This window comes from Aythya marila, assembly GCF_965140915.1.
Source record: "Aythya marila genome assembly, chromosome: 3".
Classification (NCBI taxonomy): Eukaryota; Metazoa; Chordata; class Aves; order Anseriformes; family Anatidae; genus Aythya; species Aythya marila.
In genome coordinates this window covers 63,633,431-63,646,826 of record NC_139044.1, presented here as the reverse complement: position 1 = coordinate 63,646,826, position 13,396 = coordinate 63,633,431, and the positions used below count along the sequence as shown (strand labels likewise).

The following is a 13,396-nucleotide window of genomic DNA, read 5'->3' as shown; positions in this document are numbered from 1 at the left end:
AAAAAAAAAAAACCTTTGAAACAATATTCTCAGGCTTGCAGCCCCACTCTTATCTGCTTAGTATCACTGGGGGTCTCAGCCAATAGCTTGGGAACTGTTAACAGAGCCCAAAAACTTCTGGCAGGTAGTAGCTCTAGTAGTGGTGGAATCAAAACAGATGGTTCTCTTTCATTTGCATGATGGATATGGGTCAATATGCAAAGACTTTCTTTAGGCATCTCTTTAGGAAGCAGAATGTAATCCCCCAAATATTTTATTTATACCTAACTTAATCTTGAAAGCCTCCCTAAGTATTTTATAAGAGAAGCGTCTCTTCCTCTGGGCATCCTTAAAAGCCACAATAAAAGATTATCATAGTATAATACAGTGTACTCCTTCTCAGATGTGGAGACACAATGCAGTGTAATTACATGACACATGCCATGTAATTACAGTCCTCACTGAGGGTCTTTATGGACTTCACAGTACTGAGCTGAGATTCCTGTATAGCCCTGACCACTATGTAGCTTTAACTCACAGTTGATTACCATACAGTAGGAATCTAAGTTGAAAAATTAACAATGTACGCATTTATCTTCCCCAGGGATGTGATGAGTTTAGGGATCACGTTGGTTGGTCATCAAAAGAAAATCATGAGCAGCATTCAGACTATGAGAGCACAAATGCTACATTTACACGGCACTGGCATCCAAGTGTGATAGACATTTCTCCCTTATGAGGGAGGTGACAGACTGAGAGAACAGCACTGGCCTTCAGTATATATGAAGTGCTACTAGAAGACACTTGATTTCCTGGGTCCTTCCTGCAGTGAATAGAAGAGCTACAAGAAGCACCTACAGACTTGAACTCCTAAGTGCCACCAGAATTTATGAAAAGGGAATTAGGATCCACCAGTGGTGGCAAGGAAAACAGCAGTGACAATAAACAAAGTACTACCTGAATAAACATACAAACACCTTGAGCTCTCTAACCTCCTTTTTATCTAATAGACTTTTTAAATGTACATAAAAATTTAAAAAAGAATATATTTGTCAGATAAAATCATGATATTGTTGAATTCAACAAAATATTTTCCTTAAATCTGTGATTTCTGAATCTTTTTTTTAATCATTTGTGTTTATTCTTCATAAAGACTTTCTTTTAGTATGATGTTTATATCTTTGGACCTTTTTAGTGCTAATTCTATGACACATTACTACACTGGGTACCTCTGAAGGATTATTTGAATTCATAGATATTTAAGAAGCATGACCAAGCAATGTATATCTGTCCAAACTTTGGTATCCTTTTGTGCCATTTACTTTTGTTAAATCAACACCGTATTGACATGGCTAGCTAATTGGCAGGGAGTCAGGAAAATGCAAGTTGCCAAGAGCTCTGATATTTTTTACAGAATTTTTTAAGGTTACACATATACTATCTTTTAAAAGAAAATAAAAGACAAAAAAAATATATATAAAAAAATAAAAATAAAGAAAAGCAATAATGACCCCTAAGTAGTTCTAGGCACTTTTAGCAAATTGTTTGCAAGATGATTTTAATGGACTAGAGTTAAAGTGAAATATATTCTAAGATGTAGATGTACAACTGTAAACCTGCTGAGGCACTACGTTGAATGGACAAGTGATTGTAGGAGTGTCTCAGAACATGGATGCAGTTCTCCAGTGTTACCTAAACCATGTAATCTGAGCACATCACATTTTTCTTCAATGCTCTGCATTAGCAAATTGAAAGAAATAGCTGGCATATATTTTATATTAGTTTAAGTTGAATTCAGTCCAACTGTGAGAATAAGGACAGAGATTTTATATTAGAATCATAGAGCATGAAGCAAGGGGCAGTTCAGAATTTTCATGTTTTTTACAGGCTTTTGCTGCTCTGAACAAATATGCGTGTGCTCACACAGACACAACAGTCATTCATCAGGAACACAGATGCAAGAGTATTTGCTCAATGGAATATCTTTGTATGCCATTTACTTATATATGTATTTTGTTAGATTAACCATAAGCAATAACAAAGCATGTCTTTACAGATATTGCAGGAATGTATATGAAGCAGAGAGAAATGCTTTAAAAATTTTTGAAAATTGTGAACTACCCCAACAGTGAAATGCTGTACTTCCAAAGAGAATTGGGCTGCTTCTATTGATTTTGATAGAGAAAGATCCCAGGGATCAGTCATAAATTGGACTTGTTGGATAATGTGGGCATCCACACAAAAAAAAATAAAAACAAAAGAAAAACCCTGTAAATGTTCGTTTGTAAAACTTGTAAATTTTATTTATACTGTCTTGGTTTGTACACACATTTAAGTGTAGTGAGCTCTGAATACATTGAAAATGCACTATATTTTTCTATTTTACTTGCAGAGCATCACAAACAAACATATATATTCAGTGATACATAATGTGTTTTCCCACATTTAGGACCAAAGATAGTTATCAAAAACTTAAACACATCATTTTCCCCCCTCCTTTTTTGAACCGCTTTTTAGATCACTGTACAGTTATATTTGTCATTTTATTTATTTGTTTTATTAGAAAAAACAGTTTGGTTACACCAATTTTTGTCCCCCCACCTTTGTTGAACAAAATCTGTAAAAAGCTTTTAATTAGCATAATCCCGTTACATTGACACTTCCATTTGTAATCTTTGTAATAGACTGTAAATATATTTTTGGAACTATAATGCAATGTGCATAAGGGTTATTTTTCAGTGTCCATATATGATTGTTTATACAATTCACAGCACTTTACAGTCATGCTGAGAAGCCTAATTTATTGCCTGGATTTGGGCAGAGTAAGAAAATAAGGTGATTATTCTTATTTCATATTAGATTGTCAGTCAGTAGAAATTGAGTTATTTTCTGTATGTGGCTCAAGATGTTTTTTAGCTATTAAAATTAATTTTCAAAAATGCTATAGAAATGAGATGCAGAGTAGACTGCACACCCAACATTGAAATTAGTGCATGCAAGCACTCAGCTAACATACTTCCAGTAGCCATTGGAACACTAGTAATTAATAAGCATCCATTTTGTGTTATAACTAATGCTAAGTGCCTCACTACTGGGGTGAGCATCTGTGAGCAACTCCACAGGGTGCTTGTCAGTTTTGCTGCTGCTTTAGGCACCTAACTATGAATTTAGGAGTCTATGTTCAGACATCTGCTTCCTTACAAACTTTGGCTATTGTTCCTAAGGGCTTGGCGATTCCAGGTACAATACAGCAATGCTGGTATTGCTGAGAACCCACAGGCCCTAAATGCAACAGAGTTGAGGCCAGGCTTCACCTTGAGGACCTGCTCAATGTTCTGAAGCACAGAGGCCTCAAAGCATGTGTGGTGACCTAGGCTCACACATGTAAAAGTGAGAGCCCTAATGTTATTTCTTCCTTATTTTTCCTTGTTTGATTTAAGCCATCTTCTTTGAATAGTAAATATATTTTATCATTCATCTATATACCTTGATTGCCTTAATGTTGCCACAGTTTCTTACACATTTGAAAGTGGTAGAGTAGAAAAGAAAGCACAATCAATACCAATATCCCTATTGTATCTATCTATTCAGAACATTACTGCAGTTTAGAGCACATGCATGATTTATATTTGGTAGAGCAGTAACATTGATGTTGGTTTTAGTTCTCCAGATTCCAGAAAAACATAATCCAATGTAACAAAAAAAAAGTGCCAGAGAAAGTTGGTGTTCATGAGAGGAACTGAAGAAAGAGTTGGGAGAAGGAATTAAAAGCTAAATGATGTAACAAAGAAATGAGCTCCATTTTGGAAAGAAATGAGCTTAATTCCATTGAACTTAGGAATTATGCAACACTAAAAAGAAAACAATATCAGGCTGTCAGTGAGGTTAATCTTTCTTGACTTTATCCATCTACAGCAAGTATCTAAAGCACCTAAAAGAGAGATGCCTAAAACAAGCAGAATGAATCTCCCTCTGGGAATACTTATCTCCATTACCTGTAGAGGGAACCCAGATGATTAGCTTAGTTTAGGCATCTGATGTCTAGATATTTAAAACCAGATGATTCCTATTCTATATGTTCTTGGCTGCTACAGTTCCCCCCAAGCTGAGTGTCATAGAAAGACAGCTCTTCCACTACTGGTACATCCCAGAATGTATTTAAACTGGGCTTTATCACAAAGAGAGGTTTTGTTGTTATTATTTTGTGTGTGTGTGTGTGTGTCTGGCTTTTTTTTTTTTTTTTTCCTTCACGGTTTTGTAACAGATCATCTAAATGCTTTTTGTATATGGGTATTAATTCTTGATACATTTTGTGATTGTTCTGAGGAAGACCTGCCTAGTAAATTACAGTTATTGAATATTTTAAATAATCAGAAATATTTGCTGACATACTGCTTCAGTCCAGAGGTTATGTGATCAGATATGATGGTTGCTGTTTGCAAAACCATGTTTATCTAAAGCCTTGTCATGTAAAAATCTCCAGGAGGCAAAGATGCTTAAATGTGTCTAAAATTGAATGTTGCCCTTAATATCTCAATAATTGAGCTCTGTCTGTATTATTCTCCATTTAAAATGAGTTTTTAATATTTGTTTAAACTGGAGTCATCTGGCATCCACTGAGGGAGTCTGAAAAATTATTTTAAATTAAATTTGCTTTTCTCCACTGATAGTAATATACGGTAAATAGTTTCCACTGTTTTGAATGTTTCAAAAACTATTGCTTTAATGTGGGGGATGAAGCGGTCTATTTTTGTTTTGTTGGTGGTATTTTTTTACATTTATGGGTTAGTAGTTGAAATAAAAATAATAATTTGTCCTTAACTTTCTAAATAATTCGTATGTAGCAATTTTAAGAATGATTTAAATTCTGTCATTTTTGGGTTACTACCAAGATAGTGATTGTGTCACTACAGCCATAATGCCAAGTGATACTGAGACACAGTTACAGGTTCAGCTGGCACTCTGTTGCCGAGTATTGACATGAAGCAGTCCACTGGTTGTGTGGGAAGCATGAAGGTCAACTCAGTCAAAAAGGGTCATTCCACCTTCATATATATATATATGTATAATATTGGAGCTAACATTTACATCCATAATTCATTATATCCCTGCATACAGTTATATAATGACTTGTTCAACATTTGTTTGGTGGTGGGGTTTTGTTTTGTTTTGTTTTGTTGATTTTGGACAACTATCATTTGTGCTGTTTCTGGAAGTTCCCAGATAGAATGGTTAAGAAAAGTAAAATAAAAATTCTTGCCTAACAGTAATTATGACAGCTGGTGCTGCAGGACTATTCAGACAGTTGGAACAGTGATTTTTAGATAGCTGAGGGGATCAAAATGGGATTTATGCAGGACCTGTTAGGATTGTAAAATATGAATTTACTAATATGTAGAAATGACTATTATTTTTTCCCGACCAACTTTGAATGGAATTCAAGATGATTAATTTGAGATTCAAAAAAAAATGCTCAAAAGTTCAACCTATCCAACAATTGTTTTTAAAAAGTGATCTTTATTATTTTCATAGTGCAGCCTTCTGTTTACTTGTCAATAGGCGGTCCTGTAATTAGTTAAATTTCCTGCAAAAAGGATGAGGTGGGGAAGGGTGGAGGGGGAAGAATACAAATATTTTATTTATTTATTTTAAAAACTTTTCTGGGTTAGGTTTTGCAAGATTTTTAAGTTAAGATAATCAACACACATTTAGAGTAAAGCCTATTGAGACAACCCAAGGGACAAAATTAGTGTGTCTACAATATCCATAGAATTCTGAACACACATTGAGGATGGGAAAGGTTCAAGCAGTTTGGGAGTGAAAGGAACCATTTGGTGTTTATATGCTGTAGACACCATGTAGGTTATGTCCAGCAAGATTATGAAAGATGACAGGAATAATTTAGAGTTTATATGCTGTATATTATTTCCAATGAGATTATGAAAGGTTAAAGGCTTAAGAGGAAAATGCTATGTTCACTTTTGTTCTTGGTGAAAAGTCAGAAGACTGGAGTGAATGGGAAGAGAAAGCTGTGAAGCCATTCAGCATGTCTAAACTGTAGGGTTCTGTAAGACATGATGGAAACGGAGTTGAGGAGTGCTGAGATTTTTGTTTAAGTAAAGAGATGCTGTTAATAAAATATACCTAATAATCTAGGGTGGAGTGGTTTCAGTATTCTGATTTTTCCTCAGGCCAGATTGGAATTTGTCAAAGAGACTAAATTGAGACAGATGGGAAAGCAACTGGTAATATGTAGCTCATTCAAGCAGACTTGAAAGAGACATGAAAGGAGAAATTTACATTAAAAGCCTGTAAATAAAACATAAAATGATGATATTTACTCTCAGTATGTTTTAGAATAGTTTTCTTTAAATCTAGGGTAATGACAGCAGATTTTAGCGCTGATACTATAAAATTGGGTGAAATTATTGTCTGATTAGTGCCCAAAAAAAGAACCACAAGTCAAAAAATAGTTGATGTCTTGATAGCCTATGAAAAAAGATGAGATACAACCAAGCGAAACTTGTATAGCCAGCCAAATGAATCTTGGACAAAACAAGACATAATTCCTAGTGCCAGAATAGCTAAATCAGGAACAGGAAAACTATTCATCCACGGATCAAAGCTTCTGTATTTAATTGAACCAAATAATGAATTGTAGAACTGTGCTGCTAATAATAATTAATACCAATAATGAAAAACTACAACTTAGAGTTCATCTGATGAATTGTAATATGGCCAGCACTGAAAAACACACTAAATGCTTAAATCCAAAGATTTATGTAAGCTGGTGATATTAGAGTTTCTGGACTCTGAGCTATTTAAAACCAGTTATAAACCAGAGAACATAAAGCCCCAAGTCCTTAACTAAATCTTTCCTATTTTCTGCCAAAGGAAAAAAATAAAAAAATAAATAAATAAATAAAATACTGAGGAGTCAGTAAGGTTGATCAAGTGCAATATCAATTATTTTCTAATTATTTCCTTAGAATTATCATGAAATGCATGAGTTTATCTCATGTATTAAGAAACAAACATCTTGCTCCAAAGATGCAGTCTCACTGAGAGGAAAAATCATCCATTTGTTTTAATAGGGCATCAAAAATTTGCTTGAAAAGAGGCCAGACTGAAGACTTTATATACCTTGATCTCTCACATCTCATGTCTGTAGAGACATTGTTCAGGCAATTTCTTCACTATCATTCAACCTGTCTTACTATGCCAGTTTCCACTGGCTTCCTGAAGGGTTACATGTCTATTTTTTAAGATGTTTGCTGGAAAATATTTCAATTTTCTTTCCTCAGGGACCAACCATCTTATAACAAGAATGTATGTGTAGTTTGAGAATAGAAGGTTCAGCAATCTCAGATTCTCTCCAGAGCGTTCTTTTCAGTCATAGTTACAAAAAAATAAACGTGTTCTCCCATTGAGGTTGCACATAGTAAAAATCATGAGAAATCTGATTTTCATTGAATAAACTTAGAAAATGCATCCAGATACCTCCTGACGACCGGAAATGATGGTCTTTAGATAGTGGCTAGGGTTGTGTTCAGAAAGAGCTGGGTCTATCTTCATAATACTACTGGGTAGTCTGTGTGTGTGGCTTTCCCCCATAAAATAGTCAAGCTACCAAATTATGGAGTATTCTGGGTAGATGTCCTCTGTCACTGTCATTGAAACTAGACCACAAATGCAGAATGTACAAGTCCTTAAGAAAAGAAAAAAAAAAATAATAAACTAATTCTGTAACAGAATTAGACCAAGATTTCTCTTTCATTTATTGAGTTTGACCTTGGCAACAGCAATGCTTCCACATCAGGTCAGTGAAAGAATAAGATGGTCAAGGCATTAGAAGATTGGTTGGGGTGATGGGGCTCCTTGTGTGGAAAAAGAGGGGCTGAAAAAAGGTGATGGACCTGTGGGTGACTTTGGGCAGTCTTTATATTTCTCTTCCAGGATCTTTGCCATGTAGACCCCTTGTCCTTAGCCTGCCTCATCCCACGACCCTCTACTGTCTCTTTTAATCGAGTACCCCTTAAGTTCTCCCTTATATTACCCTACACAAAATAAAAGTATCTTCTTCCCTAGTTGACAGTGTTTGTACCACCACAGGATGCTGGAGAAGATGCAAAGACAGTGTTAGGTTTAAATGCAATTCATTTGCCTACCTACGGGAAGAAACTGGGTCAACAAGGCATGGAAGGGGATTCTTAATGAAGATTCTTCTTTATATTGCTGGGCCTCAGTATTATAATTGGACAACTAATTCAATGCTATTCTGGAGATAAAGGATACACCTTATTATATAATTTCCCTGCATACTTCAGCTCATCCACTGCCAAAGGTAGGAGTTTGGAGGAATAAATAAGTAAAAAAATAAATAAATAAATAAATAAATTTTAAAATCTTTCAGGTATTTATTTGTAGTGCTCTTTTTAAGAGAAATAATTGAAATAATTGTTTCAATGCCTAAGTTCCCTAAACTTGTGCAAATACAAATCCTTTTTGATGTTTGGCAAAACTATCCCAGACAGACTGTGTGCTGTCTGTTGCAAACCTCAGTCTGTATTTTTCCTATCTCATCACATTCCTTGCTTAGCATAGTGGTATGCATTCCAGTCCTCAGGATGATATCTTCTTGTATCACAGTACTGAAACCCCTTTCCAAGTCTCCATACTTGTTGCCTTGTGCAGAGATGTCTCTGAATTTTGAGGATTATTTTCCCAGCCATGAAGAGGGAAACTAATTTTGAAGTATGCTCTACTTCCAACTCTTCCCGTCTGAGTCATTAACACCTAGCAGCACCCACGCTTCACTGGGGGATGAGTGGAAGTGGGCAGTGAGGAATGGACATTTAGTACCCCAGTGAAGATAAATGCTGTTAGATAATTTTCCAGAATTGAGTGTGCAGGTTTTCTGTACTCTTTCCTGTCATGCTATCCCTCTTTAAAGCAACTACAAGCTGTGGGCATGTTTGGTACTGCTGCTAGGCTCCCTACATCTCTTTCTGTGACCAAAAATCTATGGGTTGGGGAGATCAATGCCACATTCTAAATGCAGAAGTCAATACTGTTGGTCAAAACAAAACTAAAAAAGTGGCAGGGGGTTGGGAGGTATACAGAAGAGGTGAATCAGCCAGGCTTATGAGTGAACTGCCCAGGAACACCAACGATATAAGCTAATGGAGTAAAATAATATCCAAATCTTCACATTGATAGAACAGTCTAAGTGTGGAGGGAGCTGAATGAGACAAATCAGACCACCTAGCAAGGGGACTGTTTCAGAGTAGGGGGGAGGAGAGATGAGGACTTCTTTATGAATTAATGAAACTCATACAGAAAGTCAAATGGAAATTAATATTTTACCTGTGTTACCTGCTTTTGAATTATTTGCTAAAGAAAAAATATGGTTTACACTATAATTACGTTTCTAACTTGGAAGTATTTCCTAGAAATACTACCCATTTTCAGCATGGGAAATTTGCTTAATATTTTTTTTGGGAAAAAAAAAAAAAAAAAAGCTTATGAAGACAGACTTGATGTGCTTGATTGATGGTGCTTCACTTTAGATATCAAAACAGAAAGCATGTATCTTAGCAAACATCTGCATGTTTGTCACAGAGCTCTTATGGCATACATTTGCAGAGCAGAATATTGTGTTTGGTAGAGATTAGACCACAAGTTTATTGTATTGTTGTTGTTTTCCTATTTAATGACATTAGGTGATTGAAGTCCTTGTTAGCTAAGGTCAGTGAGTACTGGTGAGCACGTGAATATGATGTAAATTGGTAAAAGCCATTTCTTAAAAGTATGGAGATATCTCAGAGAGGTGATGTCTGGCGTTTATTAAATTCACTTTCTATCCTTGTTTACCACAACAGCCAAACCAACAGGACAGACTGACTCCCTTCATGCTTATTAACAGATGAATTGTAACTACACACAGTTCAGGATACATAGCCGATATAAATGTAACTCTTATCTGGCATCCTTTTACCTCTGTTTTCAGGAAGACTCATTATTTTTTGTGATTTGAGAAACGGCCTACTCCTTTTCTGAGGACACAGAGAAATTTTACACAGTTGTTTTACACAGAAAGGCAAAGTAAGTCTAAAACTGACCCTATAGCTTTGGGCTTTGGGAAGATAAGAGAAAGGCAACATGTGGGAAGGGTGAGTGTCTGTAGATATGCACATACAGCCAAGCACTTTGAGCTGCATCTGCTGCCTGGAAAAAGGTTTATCAGGCTTAGCAAGATGCTCCACAGGCAGGCTTTATCTCCACAGTTCTTTCCTGCACTTTCTTCCCTTCATTAACCACATAAATACCTTCCCTCTTATTCTGAAATTGGTGTTTAGGCCACTTCTCTGGGAACAAGGAGCCTTATGTTTTAAGTAAATTCGACTTTTTTCATGCAAGAGGTTGAGTGGCCTGCCATGCTCCAGAAGAGCTAATATCTTGGTTTGTAGGTACTGCAGTGAATCTGGGCTTTCCCACATCATTCTGCCATTTCTCAATTATTAGATAAAATATTTATTATCTCTTTGATATTTTGTAATGTGTTTTCTGTTGAAAGGATGAATTTAGACATCTACTTTTAGAGAAGGTTTGAGGTTATGAATCCCTGAAAAATGTTCATCAGAGCACAAACAGATTTACTGCTGGGATGCATGCTGGCATACCCAGGACCCCCTTAAGTGTGCTGAGTACTAGTTCACACTGACTTTCCTTTCTGTGGAGTTAGGGTGTGGCTGGTAGCTTATGCATGTGCTCTTTTTGTTCCATTATTGAATACATGTATGGCCTTGGTATGCAGAACCTGGATAAATGAGTATTACTTTTGACCACACAGCTGACCGAAACAGGAAGTGAAGCCCTGTCCTCATTTCAGCATATCTTGTATAGACAGCTTAGCCACTCTCTTTGTCCTTCAGTTTCTTGAACGTCCATTTCAGGTTTCTATTTCTTCCCAAAGATATAGGCCTGGAATGACATTGAGCATCAGGGCAGCCTGACATGAAGCATTGATAATGAATAGCTAGGTCATACAGATGCAAAGAAATAATCAAATTGATTTATCATGTGTCACACAGGGACACTCTTGTCCCATTTGTTGATGTTTCATACCTGTTAGCTTGCACTTGGTCTCTGCTCTATAAAAGGCAGTAATTGGCAGTGACAACAAGATACATGCAGCCCAAAGTAAAGCCATGCCAGTGTCCAGGGTATACACACACTATACCATGAATTTCTTGATCAAAAGGCCTTCATCTTGGTGCTGACCAAAAAAAGTCAGTAGAGGCATTGCAAATAAAATATACCCTGAGGTTTTAAATACCTATATATCTAAGAGGTATCTCTGACTAACAGTTGCCTTTAGCTTTGCATAAATTCACATGTCAATCATTTTTACTAATTCAAAGACATACTTGCCTTCTAAATAATAAAAAAAATGAGTCAAAAAAAAAGTATTCTTTTTGGAAGGAATTTATTCTCAGAGTTCTCTCTTGCTGCTTTCTTTTCTCATGCATTCCATGAATTACTAAGGTTTCAAAGGGCAGGTGCAAATAAAAACTAATAGAAGTGAGGCGTAGCTTAGTTGATTCCTTCCCTCATGCAAAATTACACTACACTAGAGATGAAGAAACGTTATGTCACTCCATCAGATTGCTTCCTCTACCCATTTTTTTTCCCTAAAACTCAAGTATTATGGCTATTAATATTGTCAGATCCTCTTCTCAGCTTATCATAAAACATCTGCTGCCATTTTGTCCAGTCTGGTGACAGAGATGTATGGCATGCTATAAAGTATTAATAGTGTTCTTTTTCTGAATAAGTATCTCCCCTTTGATTCACACTGTTAAATAATCTAATCTGTGTGCCAGAATAACATACACTGCTTTGGAATCAACTGTAAGAATATTGGTTGGTATGGTAGGGGGACATTCCTCTGCTGGTTTATTTTTCTTTAGTATTAGTACTACATTGACTTGTCTCAAAGTCTGTAATAGATTGCTTTTCTCTCAGGAATTTTCAAATAATTTAGCCAAGAGGTTGCTAACCATATTTATAATATATACATATATTTTTAAAATCCTGGCCTAAATCTAGTAGTTCTAAAACTATATTTCCTTAGAGATTCCATATGGCCAATCTGCCATTAAAAGTTTTTTTAAAAACTTATTTTATTTTTTTTATTATTTTTTTTTAGGCTTTTGCTTAACATTGCCTTGGGGTGCCTAATATCATGTAATGACTAAGAAAAGTCAAAGTATTTTGTAAGATTCTTCAATAATACTGATAATATCAGGCTAAAGAAGATTCTACCTGATTAGTTTATATGTTTATATTAGTTTATAGTTCATATGTATCTTTTTTTTTTTTTTAATTAAGTATAGTTTAAACTGAATTAACACAGCCGTTCCACCCTTTTCTTGCTTCTCTGTATTAAAGAATTATCAACATCTTCTCCCTGTCCCTAATACCCAAACACCCATCCAAACAAACAAACAAACAAACAAAAAACACGGCACCTCATTAATTTACCTCCTTTATTTTAAATACAATTGTCAATTATAACCTGGCTCATTAAGAAAAATGTGAAACACAACTACATTTCCTTCATGGTAGAGTTGTTTGCTTGGGAGTCTTTGGGTTTATTGATGTTTACCTAGTGAATCAACAATATTTTTTGTCAAGTAATGGTGTATACATGGAGATGACAATGATAGTATAATTTGCCTCTATTACTTCCTGATATCAGGATTCTGCTGCACTGCCAATTTTATATCTGTTGTTATTGTTTGTTTGACAGAATCAAAAACATGCCAGGTGCTTTGCAAAACAGAGAACAAGAAAAATCCCTTTCCAGAAGAGATGACAGCCTGAATAGAAATGACATAATGGCAGGAGACAAAGGAAGCAGAAAGGGGAAGCAAAACAAGAGTTATAACAAAAACAAGAGTTATAACCATAAAATCATGAGATTGGTTTGGAGGCACAGTGAACGCTATGAGGCATTTTTTTAAAGCACATAAGGACTATAGTTGGGATTAGAGGATGGAAATGTAGAAAAGAAGCATGGAAAGGAATGGAGAAGAAGGGAGGAACAGACTGGCAACAGGAGGAAGAGTAAACAGAGGTGTATGGGAGAGGCCAGAACACACACCTGACAAACTGATGATTATGACTAATGCCAAGAATGAAAGACTACATCTGAAGAGCATGATGATTTCAGGATGGCGAAGCAGGACAAGGCGATGCTGCTAGGGAGAGAAGAGCCGGCAAAGCTGCCCTGGAAGCCTGCCCTGGAAGCTCCTCACACTAATATAACCCTGCTTCCCCATCTTTTTAGCTCCCCTCTTATACACCAAATAGCCATATAGAAGAGCAAAGGAGAAGGAGAAGCAGCTAAATC

At 35.9% G+C, this 13,396-nt stretch overlaps 1 protein-coding gene across 5 annotated transcripts in view; it reads left to right on the top strand.

The window, feature by feature from the left end:
• The window catches only part of EPHA7 (EPH receptor A7), a 162,835-nt gene extending 149,652 nt beyond the window's left edge, over nt 1–13,183 (top strand). For 3 of the 5 annotated variants that reach the window (XM_082757669.1, XM_082757668.1, XM_082757666.1), the window contains one exon: nt 584–2,644. In XM_082757669.1, coding sequence (XP_082613795.1) covers nt 584–698 — 115 coding nt within the window. In that variant the 3' untranslated portion in view covers nt 699–2,644. Of the gene's footprint in view, nt 1–583; nt 2,645–12,793 lie in introns of those variants that run through there. The other 2 variants (XM_082757667.1, XM_082757665.1) reach the window with 1 other exon arrangement.
• Nucleotides 13,184–13,396: the final 213 nt, after the last annotated feature.